The 12,211-nt window shown below is 36.7% G+C and overlaps 1 protein-coding gene across 1 annotated transcript; it reads right to left on the bottom strand.

Moving 5' to 3' along the window:
- Positions 1 to 320: 320 nt before the first annotated feature.
- Positions 321 to 11,633, bottom strand: LOC106130335 (membrane alanyl aminopeptidase). Its single transcript, XM_013329155.2, has 16 exons — positions 11,517 to 11,633; positions 10,715 to 10,962; positions 9,846 to 10,135; positions 9,197 to 9,352; positions 8,636 to 8,953; positions 8,085 to 8,268; positions 7,383 to 7,621; positions 6,867 to 7,047; positions 6,207 to 6,393; positions 5,529 to 5,626; positions 4,981 to 5,160; positions 4,280 to 4,464; positions 3,139 to 3,306; positions 1,993 to 2,136; positions 1,314 to 1,389; positions 321 to 642 (listed from the first exon to the last, which is right to left on the bottom strand). Exons 2-16 carry the CDS (start codon positions 10,958 to 10,960, stop codon positions 445 to 447), a joined length of 2,850 nt encoding a protein of 949 aa, XP_013184609.1. The 5' UTR covers positions 10,961 to 10,962; positions 11,517 to 11,633; the 3' UTR covers positions 321 to 444.
- Between the last annotated feature and the right edge of the window lie 578 nt (positions 11,634 to 12,211).

The following is a 12,211-nucleotide window of genomic DNA, read 5'->3' as shown; positions in this document are numbered from 1 at the left end:
TGAAAAGACTGATAGGCCACGTTCTGCTATTTGGCTTAATGATAGAATTGAGATTCAAAGAGTGACAGTTTAAGTTTCACAATAATCCCAAGTTTGTAAGCCTATCTCTTAGTCGCCTTTTACGGCATGGCTTTAGTGCCAAGACTGTGTAACATAATAAAAACAATAATTATAACATTTAAAACAAATTTATTCATAAATCACATCTTAAAAATCACCCAAAATTTTTCTTTAATTCGTTTAACGGTTTGATCAGGAAAATTCTTAATAAATCAATATATTTCAACAACATAGGTACATACGGCACTAGTAATAAAACGTTATATGCTTAAAACAAATTTATTAATTATCACACCTCAACAATAACACCAAATTCTGTTTCAATTCCTTCACCTTTACAGTAATCAAGGATTGGTCGAACAAGTTCTGAAAATTGGAGTTCCTCTACCGTATCATGAAAGCTATCAGTATGGTCAGTAGAAGAGTGATAGACGGCACTAGTACTGCCGCAGCGCCCCTCGCTGCCGTCAGTATCAAGTCTGCTCTGTCTGTACCCCACTGTATGTTCGCTCTGGCCAAGGATATAGCACTGAGTCCGTTCTCTGCTTCTGGAATGTTCGATTCTTGCAGCCATTGTTCCATCTAGAAAAGAAAGTTCATATTAATTTGGTCGCAAATATTTGAATTAGACATGAAAAGATCATTTTACATATTGACCTGACCAGGAATCTAGCAGAAACTAAACATACAACATACATACATACATGGTCACGTCTGTATCCCTTGCGGGGTAGACAGAGCCAATAGTCTTGAAAAGACTGAGTTGCCACGTTAAGTTATTTAGCTTAATGATAGAATTGAGATTCAAATAGTGACAGGTTGCTAACCCATCGCCTAAAAAAGAATCCCAAGTTTGTAAGCCTATCCCTTAGTCACCTTTTACTACATCCATGGGAAAGAGATAGAGTGGTCCTATTCTTTTTTGTATTAGTGCCGGGAACCACACGGCACACAACAATTAACAACAACAAACAATTGTTAATATATACAGTAAAAGTTGCTCAGAAATATCTGTGTCATCACCTCTCTGTAGAGGAGAGATGATGACAGAGGAGTCTACGGTCTGCAGTGACCATGGACTGGGTTAGTCAGGTTTGTACATGAATGGACTCCTGGCGAACCTTCGAAAACTTTGCAGAGAAACCTAACCCAAAATTGGATGATGGCCCACAATGTGTAGGTTTCAAAATCACGGTTTGTTCACTAAAAATCTTTTATTTTTTCCTTCCATATATTTGATAAGCATAACTTACATCAGCTAATCCTTCTTCATCCAGATAAGAGGCAAGGTTACTTAGAACGTTGTTGAACCAATTTGGCAGAACCACTCTGAAAAATAATGAAGAAATAAAATGAGTTTCAAAAATGTCAATGTTGAAATCGGGCACATAAAATTACCGTTATCATTGTATTATACATATATAGACTATGATAGATACGACTAATTGTATCATTATCTATCAAAGTCTAAGGTAATAAATAACCAACTCAATCATCTACAAATACTTGTGCCGTGTAATTCCCGGCACCAATACAAAAAAGAATAGGACCACTTAACTCTTTCCCATGGATGTCGTAAAAGGCGACCAAGGGATAGGCTTACAAACTTGGGATTCTTTTTTAGGCGATTGGTTAGCAACCTGTCACTATTCAAATCTCAATTCTATCATTAAGCCAAACAGCTGAACGTGGCCATTCAGTCTTTTCAAGACTGTTGACCCGCAAGGGATATAGACGTGACCATATGTATGTATGTAAGTAAGAAATGCTTGTGCCATTTAGGACTTTCGTTATTGTGTTGTAGTCGTTAATTGTAAATTGCTATAGCTGGTTGACTGGTAGAGAATGCCAAACGGCATTAAGTCCGCTTTTTGTAGGTACATTTTTGTTTTTGTGCAATAAAGTTTAAATAAATAAATAAATAGCACTTGCCCAATTCTAATCTCGTCCACGTGTTCCTTGATGTATTGCAAAGCTACGTTGGCATTTGCACGGCTGCCCATGTACAGGAAAGTGAAGGCGTTCACTCGATCCTGAGCCTTCACCAAATCGCCGTTCAGAATCATGTTGAGGTATCTGAAAATGGTTATAGTGGACACAATAAGAAGTACACTTGAAATACCTGGTAAAAATACGGCCTCGGTGGCGCAGCGGTAGAACGCTTGTCTGTGGCACTGGAGGTCCCGGGTTCGAATCCCGGCCAGGGCATGATGAGAAAAGAACGTTTTCTGATTGGCCTGGGCCTTGGATGTTTATCTATATAAGTATTTGTTATAAAATATAGTATCGTTGAGTTAGTATCTCGTTACACAAGTCTCGAACTTACTTAGAGGCTAACTCAATCAGTGTAATTTGCCCAAAAAAAAAATACCCTTTATTGAGATGGCGTATGAAATATTAATAAATAGATCAAGGTAATATGGTATTATATTATAATTATTTTATTTTATATTTTGTGAAGGTATAAATATATTTACTTAGTTTGACCCGACATAAAGTTCTCTGTCAGACCCAATGGTTGACTGGTAGATAATGCTTCCAGCATTAAGTCCGCCAATTGCGCTATACATTTGTATTTTGTGCAACGAAGTTTAAATTAATAAATAAATAAATATTTTTTAAGGTAGAAATGATTGAAAAAGTTAAAAAGGAACGAACCTTGGTGAACTTTCAGATATCAAGGAGAGAGCTCGATTAGAACCTATAAAAGTGGACTAGCTGACTATGCCTATGTAAATATGGATTCTGCATTATAGGAAGGCCCAGCTTTAGAATTTTATGCGGAGAAAGTTTTATTAGATGTTTTAAATGCCGTGTGGTTCCCGGCACCAATACAAAAAGAATATGACCACTCCATATCTTTCCCATGGATGCCGTTAAAGGCGACTAAGAGATAGGCGTACAAACTTGGGATTCTTTTTTAGGCGATGGGCTAGCAACCTGTCACTATTTGAATCTCAATTCTATCATTAATCCAAATAGCTGAGCGTGGCCATTCAGTCTTTTCAAGACTGTTGGCTCTGTCTACCCCGCAAGGGATATAGACGTGACCATATGTATGTATGTATGATAACTCACTCCTGCACAGCCTGTGCGTTGGTGCTGCAACCCAAACCCCTCAGCATCACGACTCCAGCAGCTTGATTGTTAGAGTTCTGTCTGAGGTCATAGAGGGCGCGCCAATCAGCGTAGTCTCCGTGGTTGAGCCCCGAGCAGAATACGTGACGACGGATGTTGGGATTTATACTGGAATGGATCAAACAGGTCAAAAGTACCCGAAACCGCCGAGCTTGCGTGAAGAGAGTTATGAATGGGGACGAAGCGAAGGCAGTATGCAGAGGTCGTGGCAAGTGGAAAGAGGTAGTCTCTGCCTACCCCTCCGGGAAAGAGGCGTGATTTTATGTATGTATGGATCAAACAGTATATGCTTAAGAACTTGGGATTCTTCTTTTAGAAGATAAGCTAGCAACTTATCATTAAGCTATACAGCTGAACATGACTTTCTTCTTTTCAAGACGATTGGCTCTGTCTACACCGCAAGGGATATAGACGTGATTATAAGTATGTAGGTGTATTAAAACATCAATTTGATACTTATGTCAAACAAAAGTATTAGTTCGGTAGCTAGAGACTAATATTATACGCTTTATTTTTCGCTTGGTATTACTACCTAAGGGCACATACTCAGAGAACTTCCCCGAATATTTTTGTTAGGTTTTTTGAAAAATGGTTTAAGAAGAGTTATTTATCGCAGTGAGGAAAAGTACCACCGCATTTTTTTTATATCCTTTAGCTAATCACAAATAACTTAATGTAATTTAGCTATCTAGCTCAACTTTGAGACTTGTGAAAAAAACCTTTTTCTATGAAACTTTTGTTGGTATTATAAACATCAACAAGATGAACATAATGCTAATAAGTCATAAATATCAGCTATCGCGTGTTCATGTCCATTATGATATGATAAATAAACTTTATACCATAATCACGCTAAGTAACGGCTTGCACGGAAATTGGCCAGATTCGATTGCATATCTATATTTTATTTAAAATAGAACAGAAACAATTGGACAATTCTATCATTAAGCCAAATAGCTGAACGTGGCCATTCAGTATTTTCAAGACTGTTGGCTCTGTCTACCCCGCAAGGGATATAGACGTGACCATATTTACATATGTATGTATGATACAGTGATATTGAAATAAACGAAGCATTCACCTTTGACCCTGCGTCCTAAAAGCGGTGTACTTCTCAACCGCGTCGTCAACGCATCCCCGATGACCGATGCTGCATGCAAATGAGAGAACGTGCAATCGTTTGAGGGTCTGGGTGAGAGATTCTCCGTTTTGCACGTCATAGCCAACGTCTGCGATCACGTTCTCCAGGTATTCGAAGAGGATTTCCTGGTGTCAAAATGAAATTTTTATCAATTCCGCTGTGGAATTAGATGTGGATGTTCATCAATGTGTAAGTATAACTTTTAAGAGTAAGTAGCACTATGTGATGTGATAAGCCAACAAAATAGTTTAGAAATGCTATTGCAAATGATATGGTATAAATAAAAAAAAAATTACGTAGTGAATAAATAATGGTAACTGAATGCAGGGCCGAACGAAGTAAGATTCCAGTTACTTTCCCGGGATAAGAGCCCGGGGTGCGCTTTTGACCATAACTCTGGATTGGGCAACATACTTACATACATATAGTCATGTCTATATCCCTTACGGGGTAGACAGAGCCAATAGTCCCGAAAAGACTGAATGGCCACGTTCAGCTGCTCGGCTTAATGATTTTTGATTGGATTGGGCAAGTCAGATGTTTTTACTCCGGATGTCTGATCTCCGTAAACTTTGCAGGGGTACCAACCAATATTGGAACATGATTACATATCGAGTTGCCTGCCTATACACAATACTCACGTCGAACTCCGACAAAACTGCTGGAAGATGCAGAAATCTGTTCCTCAACCAGTTGAAACCGGTTATAGCCGGATACCACGAGTAGTAACTGGTGTCTTGTTTAAGGAATTCCAGCACTCTGAAGCCCAGCATATAGGGCATTCTCTCTGATCGCATCAGTGCAAAAACATCATCGACAATCTGTGAATAAAAACATATGATGATAGAAGAGCACATGAAAAATATAAAACAACTAGCTTTTGCCCGCAGCTTCACTCGCGTGAATTTAGATCCATCCACAAAAACCAACAAATTTAACGCCATCTGCAAAAAAGCGACGAAATTAGCACCACCTACAAAAAGCTACGAATTTATTGCTACTTACAAAAAGTGATAAATTATACCAACTAGAAAATAAGACAGGTTTATCGCAAAAAATAGTAGGGATTAATGTGTACCTTATCAAACAATGTTGTACGTACTTAAGTAACTTTGCTATGAATATTTTTAAAGGGGCCGCTTAATGGCTAATCAAATAAATTCCTTAAATTTCCTGGACCATTACCAACCTGAGCCCTGTTCAGATAATGAATGCTGTTGTAATCTTCTCTCAGAGCATTCGCCAGCATTTCCCAGTTGTGGGTGTCGTAATTTACTCTGTAAATACCTGAAACAAAAATAAAAACATCAATAAATAAATATATACGGGACATATTACACAGATTGAGTTAGCCTCGAAGTAAGTTCGAGACTTGTGTTACGAGATACTAACTCAACAATACTTTATATATAAGTATATATAGGTAAACATCCAAGACCAAGACTCAGGCCAATCAGTTCTTTTCTCATCATGTCCTGGCTGGGATTCGAACCCGAGACCGTCGAATCATCATTCTTGTTATATTTGCAACATATGTAAATTTAACCGAAATTACTTATAAGTAACTTATATTGGACATCATTTCAGAAAACGTTTACTTAGTAAAATAAAAATCAATAATTTCATTTCATAACTAACAACATAGCTTTTGCCCGCGACTTCGTACTTACAACGGTCCTTAGTTCCCTTTTACGTGGGCTTTCTAGAAATTCACAATGCACAAACAGATTTATGAAAAACAAACTCGTCATATTTTATTCAAGCAAGGAAAATTATTTTTAGCAAAAAAACAGTGTAAGAATTCAGTTCACTCTTCAATTACAATTTATTTTGTGAAGCAAATGATACGGATTGAATCTAAAGTCACCTTTTTGCTGCACATTGAAGACGACCCACTCATGGCCTGGATCTTTCTGGATCTCATAAGAGCTGCCATTCATCAGGTGCCTCGGAGTGAGGTCGTTCCAGCTCGGATTGTTTCCACTGGTAAAAGTCAGGGGCAAAGGCCAGTTTTGTTGGGTTTGCTCAGCAGTGGTACTTAAGAAGAAACGCTCCTGGAAAATAATGTCTTAACAGTAACTTCAGCTATCATTGACCAAATCGGAGACGGCAATTCTGGCAAAAGGGCAGGAGAAGCGAACTCGAAACCGGGATTGCATGAATAGAATTCTGAATGGGATGAAGAGAAAGAAGTATGCAGGGATCGTGGCCAGTGGAAAGATGTTGTCTCTGTCCACTACCTTTCGGGAAAGTGATTTTTGTATGTATGTCATTATCATCCTCCTGGCGTTAGTCCTGGTCATATTATTTCTTGTCTTGAGAGAAACACGAGTTGCGTCTGCGTCAGTAAATTCATAACCTTGGAAAATGTACCTACTTTCCAATAGTTATTAACTACGGCTTGTTCTAATTAAAGCAATAATGTCTTACCCAAACAGAAAATAATTTCAGTACGTTGTTCTCATTTTCACGCTTGGATTTGAGCTTATGTTCAATTTGTTGCAATAAAATTGTCAAGTCTACATACCTGAGTGATAGTTATAAGACCAGTGCCCATATCGACATTTACGTCAATTACAGGGTACCCCGGCTCTTCAACCCAGTACCGCATGAACGAAGCAATATCAACGTTTGTAGCTTGATTGCTTTCAGAAACAGCTTGGGCGAACGCTCTAAACAGGTCTGATGGGAAGGCGTGTTCATATGATCTGGAATAATAATGTTGAAGAAGATTAGGAAAGTACCAAGCTAATTTGTCTTTGTCTGTTAGGCTTTCATAGCTAAAGTACTAAAACGATTTTCGTGAAGGTTATTAAAGACAGTAAGTCATATTTGAAATAAAAGAGGTCTAATCAAACTATATCCATCCATATTATTATAATGACTGCTTTCTTTTAATCTGTCTGTTCTGCTTCCGCACCTAAACGCTACATTGATTTTGTTCCATTATTTTATTATACATTACCAACGTATATGGGCCAAATACTTTTAATTCTCACGAAGCCGAGCGATCTTAGTAAATTATAAAACAACATCCCAGTACCTGTCATCCAAAAACAAATACAGCGCCCTCTTGAACGTGTCTTCACCAAGGAAATGCTTCAGCATGAGCAACAAGGAGGCTCCTTTAGAGTAGCTGATGCCAGAGAAGTGTTCGGTGACTTGGGCCGGACTGTTGACGGTGTGCTGGAGAGACCTGGTGTTGATGGCCGAGTCGGCTGATAGTGCGCTCTGGACATACATGATGTTGAACTGGTCTTCTAGTTCCATGTCCCTGTCAACCTGGAAATGACATTTGAAATTTGAAATAATTAATAAGGACATTGATACCGAATGAGATAGGCCCAAATTAAGCTGGCTTGTTTTAGTTTTTTAAATTTTTATGTCCAAAGCAAAGGTCAATCAGAAAATTTCGTTTCTCTTCATGATTTCATTGACTTTACCCAGGACGTTAAGAATCAGAGGTAAATAATCAAATTCCTAACACTATATATAGCACAAAAGGCTACTTTTATGTGCTTTAGTGACAGTATATATGTATAATTGATATTGATTGATTATAGACAGTTACATTTTACAACTTTTCGATGCTTTAAATCATAATTCTCTCAGTTAGTAACATTAAAAATGAAGAGTCGCAAATGTACCAGCAAAGAATCGTTACGACCACAATTTTCTTAATAACTGAAAAAGCAATGTCAATAATAAAATTTGTTATTGAATTTTTAAAAATCGATTTCATTACCCCATCCATGGCAAAATACTCGAAGTAGCTGGCGAATCCCTCGTTGATCCAGACGTTATCCCACCACCTGCAGGTGATGAGGTTCCCGAACCACTTGTGGGCGAGCTCGTGAGCCGTGATGGTAGCAACACTCATCTTGTCTACAACGTTGGTTTCTCCCTCTTCGTATAGAAGACGAATCTCTCTGTAATTGATATAAGAAACTTAATGAATTTCGCAAATGAAAAATTTCAGTAGCTCCCATCAATATATAAAATCTAGTCTTTATTTCTTACTAGCTAGACAGAGCCATGATAAGATTGTAATTATTATAATAACTGTTATTATTTTAAATCACCATCTTAGCATTTATACTGACTGAATCCGCTTGGGATGGGCGATATACATAAAACTATTATTGTTTTAAGACAATAACCAAAGCAATTTTCTGACATTTTGAAGTTACTTTCTTACATATTGACAATTCAATATTTGTAAATGATGATCATTCTTATTTCATAGTTCATTATTAGGTTCATAGATATATCAGATAAATATATATTTGTTCATACCTGTAACTAACCAATCCCCAGTTCTCAGTAGCGCCTGACGCCCAATCAGGAACAGCTATCTGATCATTCTTTAGACCATCGGCCATATCATAGTAGCTGATGTTGAAGTAATTGTCTAACCAGGTAGTGATTGGAGGTCCAACTTCCAAAGCGTATGCGCCTTGATTAGCAGCATTGGGTCTGGCTATGATACGGTATGGTCTTTCTTGGTCGTTATTTTCAGCAATAACACGGAATTCTTCGCTGATGTGGAAGCTGATCAAATACGCTGACATTCTTGGTGTTGTGTGGAAAATTTCTCTAACACGGTCGCCGACTCTGGGTGTAAAATGAAAATATTAATTTCATGATAATCTTAACAAAATCGAAAATTTTTTTGGAAACCCTAATAATAATAACCCTAAATAATTGCATATAGGTACATATTATACATGTGGTAAAACTTTAGGCAGATATTGGTATAAAAAAGCAGTTGGACAATTGATTGATCTGTATGTAAATTAAAACGTTAAATTTACATTATCAAGACGGGATGCTTGTTACTATTGTAATTTAACTTACGGATAACTCTCTCTAATCCTCATGTTAGAGAATGTTTCTGTGAAGTTAGCTGGTCTATTGATGATGATGTCAAAAGTGCTTTTGAAACCAGGTTCGTCAAAACTTGGGAACGCTTGTCTCGAGTTCACCGGCTGCAAGTGAGTGGCGGCGTACCAGCTGAAGTTAGATGAAATTGATTTTATTCTTAAACATGAATGGGTATTACTTTTCTTCCTTTATTATTTTAAATACATTACTTATCACATAGCGTCCGTGCCGTGTGGTTTCCGGGTGCCGTGTATTAGCCGGCACCATTAGAAAAGAAACAATAGGACCACTCCATCTCTTTCCCATGGATGTCGTAAAAGGCGGCTAAGGGATAGGCTTATAAACTTGGGATTCGTCTTCTTTAAGGCGACCAACTAGCAACCTGTCACTATTTGAATCTCAATTCTATCATTAAGCCAAATAGCTAAACGTGGCCTATCAGTCTTTTTAAGACTGTTGTCTACCTCGTAAGGGATAAGGACATGATTATATGTATAGTGTCCAAACTAATGATAATTTAGGCAATAAATCAAAGAGAGAACATAAAAGATCATAGATAGACAATGTAAGGATTGAAATTAGATAGTCGGATAATAAAACTTGTAAAAATCATAATACTCACTGTAAGTTTCCATTGTCATCTCTATAACTACCCCTAAACACACCTCGAGAAAGAGGTGTCTCATTGATATTTCCAATATATATAATATTCAACCGATAAACTTCTCCATTGACCAACGTCACTCCATCTGCTAAGTTGATCCTCAAGAAATGAAATTGTCGGATACGTTCAAATGGATTTGAGGTGTTAAGAGCAACAGGAATTCCAGTATCGTTCACTAATAATGATATTGCTAATACATCTCTAACATTCTCTTGTACGATAAGAGCGTTCAAATTATCAGTTACAGCCTGAAAAATTTCAAAACATAAAAAAAATAAGCGTAAAATATAGATTCGAGTTTGTAAATCTTTTACCGATAGCTATTAGCACCATTACATGTCACACCGCATCCATATTATTCAGTCATATCGCTATTGATGAATCACTATTCAAAACAACGCATTTAAATTCATAAATTTAAATCCATTGATTTAACATTAAGTCATTATTATTTTAAAACTATCATTAACTTAACTACATCAACGTGGCATTATGTTTGCTAAGTTTTACCATTAAATAAAAAAAAAATTGTGTTTTAAGAACATAATAAATAGACCCGTGTAGTTCCTGGCACTAATAAAAAATAAGAAAATGACCACTCCATCTCGTTCCCCGTCTTAAAAGGCGACTAAAGGAAAGGCTTATCAACTTGAGAGTCTTCTTTTAGGTGATGGGCGAGCAACCTGTCACTATTTGAATCTCAATTCTATCATTAAGCCAAACGGCTGAATGTGGCCTATCAGTCTTTTCAAGATTGATGGCTCTGTTTACCCCGCAACGGATATAGACGTGATTATATCTATGAATGTATAAATACTTAAACTTGCCCTGATAGTTAAAGTAACGCGACCATCGAAAGTAAAAGGCTCTCTATTTGCAGGTGCCTCTTCAAAGTAAGGAGTTATTTCTACTTCATAGTGGATAGGGTCTAAGTCTTCAGGGAGACGATACGTAAGCGCGCTGTCCAGTTCCTGAGCATCACTTCTGTAAACTTCTTCTACATCGAAAGGAAAATTTGCTGTAGCAATTGCCAGTAAAGCTGGCAATATTGCCAACTTTATTAAGTAGGACATGGCTGTAGAAAAAAAATTAAAAGATAGATTTTAATTATATTAGTCAATTAAGACGTGGCGAAAGAACGAGGGGAGCTTTCAGGAAAAAAGTCATGAAAGTGGATGAAGCAAAAGAAGTATGCAAGGAAAGATATAGTCTGCTTACCCCTTCGGGCGTGATTTTATTTTTGAGTTTATGTTAACGACATGAAAACAACTTCCACGGATGCGAAATAGATGAAGTGCCGTATGGTTCCCGGCACTAACATAAAAAAGAAAAGGACCACTCCATCTCTTGCCCATGGATATGGTAAAAGGCGACTAAGGGTTGGGCTTATAAACTTGGGATTCTTCGTTCAGGCGATGGGCTCGCAACCTGTCACTATTAGAATCTAAATTCTAACATTAAGCCTATCAGCTGAACGAGGCCCATCAGGCTTTTAAATACTTTTGGCTCTATCTACCCCGCAAAGGATATAGACGTGATCATATGAATGAATGCAAAGAAATAAAATAATTCTTCATCTTCACTTAAACATGAAAAAAATTGTAAAAAGTTTATCACACAATTGCTTACCTGTTTACCACTATGTCCTATGGAAAATGATTCAAGTTTTTAACTTTTATCAATATCAAATAGATTTTACTTGATAACAATAAATGGGATTAGCATATCTGATTAGATATAGGTACTTATGATTATTTGGGTAATTTAATTTAATCTAAATTATTATGATACATATAGGTATCAAATCAATTTATAACATAACGTACTTTCGTAAGGAATTTTTTAAAGTATTCGCACCGTGAATTAGCAAGTTTCACTTACTTTAGAATGTACCTTGGAATCAGCTTATATAATTTAACATTCTTGAGCAGAGCTTTCCTGCTTATAATTCGATTTGCTTCAACAACATTCTCAAATTACTACATACATACATACATATAATCAAGTCTATATCCCTTGCGGGGTAGACAGAGTCAACAGGCTTTAAGATAAAATTGAGATTCATTGCCATTGTACATATTCTTCTATCCCTATCCAATTAATGTTGTATTTTTGTTACATTTCTTTTTATGTGCAACAAAGAGTTTACAAACAAACAAACAAAAATAATCACTTTAATAGAAAATATGAATATTGCTTAAACAGAGAAAACAGAATATTGTGGTAAGGGGTAGTGTTAAAACACTTGATATCTTTATCATAATTTAATTTCATTCATTTAATTTAAGAAGTAATTATAATCTTAATTATTATATGAATAATAA

Source organism: Amyelois transitella, chromosome 9 (assembly GCF_032362555.1).
Source record: "Amyelois transitella isolate CPQ chromosome 9, ilAmyTran1.1, whole genome shotgun sequence".
NCBI lineage: Eukaryota > Metazoa > Arthropoda > Insecta > Lepidoptera > Pyralidae > Amyelois > Amyelois transitella.
This window is presented reverse-complemented; position numbering and strand designations above follow the sequence as displayed.